Consider the following 4968-nt stretch of genomic DNA (forward strand, 5'->3'; position numbering starts at 1 on the left):
GCGGCGATGCCCATGAAGCCGAAGAAAGCCGAGTTAGGATCACACACGAGCATTGCTGACTTTGGAATGTATTTGAGTTATTTCGGTCGGCCGTAGTGGTTAGTGTGTGGGGTCTCTGTTTCGATCATTGGACTGGCCCCCGAGAAGCACGGGCCAGCGGAGCTCGAGGGGAAAATTCGGGCTAGAGGCAAGTATGTAGAGTTGCGATGCCCACGTCGAGTGGAGAGTTCGTCAGTATTCGTAATATTCGAGATGCCGTCCGTCATCCATCGACAGTCGTCCAACTTCAGCCTGACGGCGGAGTCAAAGATGGAGAACGAGTTTTTGATAGTGGACATCGTCGTTGACCCTGTGGCCCAGTGGATGCTGCATTGGGGTCTGACGACGACCAATAGTGAGTGGACGGTACCCTGTAGCACCGACACGGCCAGCCAGCTGTTCGAAGCCCCCACTACTCTCGTTCCCGGGGCTGCGCAAACGCCCTTCACCAGCGATTCTCGCATCCGCCTGAAGGCTCGGGCTACGGATCTCATGGAGATGCGCATCGCAGGGCGGCATATTACGGGGCTCGCGTTCGTGCTGCACAGGCAGAATGAGTGGGTCAAGGATGGCGCCTCTAACTTCTTTCTGCCACTGCGAGACCTCTGCCGCGAGGGGCTCCCTGACCCTAAGGCCCTGGCAGCTGAGGCGCTGTGCGAGCTGTTGCCAGGTCAGAGTGGCGGCTCATCCTGGTTCATTGGCGGTGAGAAGTGGCATTTGGCGGTTGCCACAGCTACTACTGATGAAACGATTGAACTTGCCTATGTCTGTGTCTCTGGAGCAGCCCTGACTTTGCATTGGGGGTTGGCGTCCCGTCCTGGGAGCACTTGGCTTGAATTATCAGACTCCATACCCTCAGAGTCATCGCCTGAGACGTTGCCCATGACGCCTCTCGCGCGTCAAACCCCCTTCATGCCCCTCAAACCTGGCGTTGTCGGACTGAAGATCTCTTTGGCGGCCGACTCGGTCATGGCTCTGTCGAAGGAAGCAGGCCTCTTCGCGATGTTCGTAGTGAAATCAGGTTGCCATTGGTTCAAGTGCGGACCCACAGACTTCAATGTCATGCTGCCTCTGCGACCTGAGTGGCTGGAGAAGAAGCAAGCCTTGCTTGATCGCTATCTTATGGACCTCGCAATGCAGGAGAAGCTGGAACGTCGGCAGACGCGACTTTGGGAGCGTGCGTTGCACACATTCAGAGAAGGCAGGAAGAGCCAAATCCGCGAAGCTGAGGAGTCGAAGTCGACGTTTCAGAGGCAGTCTTCTCTGCTGTTTCTTCGCCGCATGGGCAGCCAATCTAACCTTTTGCCCGCTGCTGGTCGCACCCGGCAAACAGTTATGCACAGATGCATCCTTCTCAGCGACGGCAAAGGTGAGGTCGACTTCGAGCTGAGCACCGAGGCGAATCTGGACCACGTGGGAGATAGGTGCACCCTCGACGTGGATGTGCGGGTGTGCACGCCTGAGCCCTTTGTATTACACTGGGGCGTTCATCTAGTCGACGAGATCGGCAAAAAGCGTCGGGAGTGGGCAATTCCCGACTCGCGGATGTGGCCTGTAGGCACAAAGGTTGTTGGGGACAAGGCTGTCGAGACGTGCCTCAGTCGTCGAGAGGTGGACGCCGGAACAGCTCGCCAGACCTCAGCCTCTTCATTGAAGTCTTCCGATGGAGTGTCGGATGAAGAGCCCTTCACATTCTTCGTGTATGAAACCAGGATTCAGATTCCAGCGGTGATCTCTGTTGAGGACCATTTTCACTACATTAAGCCAGACTTGAGCCCTGACTCATTGTACCCTTGGGCTCTGACGGCCGTTTTGAAGTCCGAGGATGAGGAGCTGTGGGTCAAGGACTTCGAGGGGCATGACCTGGAGATACCGCTTGTACCATCCCTAGCCACGCTCACGTGGCGAGGGCACCACCCTGAACTTGTCGACAAAATCGTGGAAGCTGAAGTGGACTGGAGTCACATGACGCTGATGCATCGACAGAACCTGATCAATTCTCTTGTCTCCGATTGGTTGACCACGAGACAACACAGTGAGACCTATACTATGCTCCGTTTACCAAGCAGTAAGTCTGAGATTGACGTGTAACACAGACGCCCTTCTGGATCGTCGCGGCTCCATGCAAAGCGTAGATATGTTTCCACATGGATCTTTGGAATTCGAGGAGGACGACGCTTTTTGGTCATGGCTTGCCGTGTGGATGCGTTTCAGCCAGCTTCGTCTTCTGACATGGCAGCGCAACTACAACACGAAACCTCGCGAACTCGCAGCCTCTGCTGAGGCCGTCACCTTCAAAATAGCTAGAGCCTGGGCCGCCTTCCCTCGTACCAGCATCCGATCACTTGTGAGACTCATGCTGTGTATGATGTCTCGCGGTGGAAACAAGGGGCAGGCGATCCGGGATGAGATTCTGAACATCATGCACCGACATAAGATTCCGGAGCATGGTACTGCGAATTTTTACGAGCAGTGGCACCAGAAATTGCATAACAACACCACTCCTGATGACATTGGCATCTGCGAAGGTTTGCTGGCCTTCCTGCGTAGCGGTGGCAACATGGATGCGTACCGAGGCGTCCTCGCTCGGCACAAGATAACCTCCCAACGGCTCGTAAGCTACGAGCGGCCTATTCGGAACGAGCCCTTCGTTCCGCATTGTGACACAGCTAGACTCATCCATGATTTCGAGCACTATTTGGACATCTTGAAGGATGTTCACGAGTCGCTGGACCTCCAAAAATCCATGGAACGCGCCCGCCCCTTCCTACGGATTTCCGAAGGCGTCGTCCAAAAGGCGTTACGGTCTCTCTCCTCACACAGAGACCGCCCCACCCAAGTGTTCTTCGCCATTACGGATGCGCGTCGTGCGCTATCTTACCTGCTGAACGACTTGGTTGCTGACACATGCGCCATTCGTGAGCTACTATTCCTGGACTTTGCGTTCGAGCAACAACAATCATTTATCATCCAGGCTCTGGGAAACAACAACCTCCCCCAGTCTCACGGCGCTCTCCACACAGAGGTAGCCATGCTTCTGGGCCTGCTGGAGTCTATGGTTTTCCACCGAAAGGACGATTCGGAACTCCGGCGCATTGAGAAGGACTGGAGGCACTGGGCAGAGATGTGCATTCGCTGGGGTGACTACCGTGAGACATTTTCGTCGGAGCGTGAGGCGGCACTGCTGCTCATGGCGCTCGTTGATCGGCTCTCCCGCTGGGTATCGAACCACGTTTTTCAGACCACGAAACTGCTTCAGGACAAGGCTGAGTTCCTCGCGGTCCATGTGCTGCCTGAGGGACCCAAACATCCGCAGGTGGATATTTTTGTGGAGGAGATCCTGCGGTCCTCCATCTCTTTCGCGTTGTCCCTCATGCTGAAGCGAGTCGAACCTGTGGCACGGAAGGCGGCTGAGCTGTCCTCCTGGCAACTCATATCGGTCGGCAGACGCGAGCCTGTTGATGCCAGACTGGTTGAAGTCGAGAGTCTCTACGACATGCAGCATGTAGTCTACCCTGAACCAACCGTCCTCTTGTCCGGAAGCGTCTCTGGCGAAGAAGACGTCCCACAAGGGGTCGTAGGGGTCATCGTGAAGCACTCCTCCGAGGCACCCGACATACTCAGCCACGTTGCGGTGCGAGCTCGGAACTCGGGCGTCTTTCTGGTTGTGTGCTATGAGCCGGCCTTCTTGGATGTGATTTCTCAGGTCGTTGGCACATGTCAACGATTCAGCGTTGACACCGGTAAAGGTGACCTGAAGTGGTCGCCTGTGAGTGAGGAGTGCCTTCAGGTGACCACACCTGAGGCTGACCGCGTATCAGAGTCCAAACGTACCGCTTGGCGGATGTGGGGGGATGTGGACGCGAGCGTTCCCTGGCTGATCGAGCCGAAGGACTTCACGTCTGCACTCGTGGGAGGCAAGTCCCTCAATTTACAAACACTGAAGGCGAGTCTGGAGGAGCTAGGCGTTAAAACGCCTACAGCATTCGCCTTACCATACGGCGTCTTCAACAAAATTCTGAACCACCGAAATAACAGCGAGGTCCGAACTCGAATCCTTGCGTCGTTCGAGCGCCTTCAGCAAGCCTCTGACTTCAAGTCTATGGAATGTTGTCTGACGCAGATAGCGGACTGCCTTGACCATGCGCTCCCTCCTCCCGAACTGAGTAGCGCTCTCCGAAACAGCGTCATGCCCGTGATCGAGGACAACGGCTTGTTCTTCGACGAAAAGGGCCTTTGGTCATCCGTCGTGGGAGTCTATCAGTCCCAGTTTTCCCTTCGGCCGTGGCTCAGCCTTACCAAAGCAGGCAAGGACTACAGTGGTCTCATGATGGCTGTGCTGGTGCAGGACCTTGTACCGGCTACCTTTGCATTTGTGTTGCATTCCCAGAACCCGGCGTCGACAGAGACGGAAATGTTCGGTGAGCTGGTCTCGGGGTTGGGAGAGACACTTGTCTCTAACGAGCCCGGCCAGGCCCTCAGTTGGACTTGCAAGCCGGACGACGCACCGAAGATCAGGTCGTTCTTCAGTAAATCCGTCTCTCTGCAGCCCGGAACACTAGCGTAGGTTCGTCTCTCTGTTCTGACGCAGTCTGATCGCCAGGTCCGACTCCAATTCTGAGGACCTCGACGGATTCGCTGGGGCAGGACTCTTTGAGAGTCTCACCGTGGGCGAGCCGAGGCGCCGGCGGACCTGCTACTCAGCGCAAGGCACGCCGTGTCACTTACTCGTGACTGACCTGGGGTTCCGCCAGCACCTGCTGAGCGAAGTCAGTCGGCTGGCTTTCAAGGTGCAAGAGTTGATGGGTACCCCTGTGGACGTTGAGGGGTGCGTCGTGCTTGACGTCAACGAGAAGAAGTTCGTGGTCCATGTTGTCCAAGCAAGACCACAAGTTTAACTGAAAAATCGGAGGTGTCTACAGGCGGGCG

The 4968-nt window shown here is 56.0% G+C and overlaps 1 protein-coding gene across 3 annotated transcripts; it reads left to right on the forward strand.

The window, feature by feature from the left end:
• Positions 1–252: 252 nt before the first annotated feature.
• Positions 253–4937, forward strand: KVP17_003370 (uncharacterized protein; the record flags this gene model as incomplete). 3 transcript variants are annotated; one of them, XM_068520570.1, is made up of 3 exons in its annotated part: positions 253–2107; positions 2136–4602; positions 4631–4937. In XM_068520570.1, 3 exons carry the CDS (start codon positions 253–255, stop codon positions 4935–4937), a joined length of 4629 nt encoding a protein of 1542 aa, XP_068377833.1. The 3 variants fall into 3 exon arrangements, with proteins under 3 accessions (XP_068377833.1, XP_068377831.1, XP_068377832.1); XM_068520569.1 differs by lacking the exon at positions 253–2107 and having other exon boundaries at positions 2177–4602; XM_068520568.1 differs by lacking the exons at positions 2136–4602; positions 4631–4937 and having other exon boundaries at positions 253–2130.
• Between the last annotated feature and the right edge of the window lie 31 nt (positions 4938–4968).

The sequence above is a fragment of a genome (assembly GCF_019968985.1).
Source record: "MAG: Porospora cf. gigantea B chromosome Unknown PgB_NODE_1742_length_4968_cov_121.479, whole genome shotgun sequence".
Lineage (NCBI taxonomy): Eukaryota > Apicomplexa > Conoidasida > Eugregarinorida > Porosporidae > Porospora > Porospora cf. gigantea B.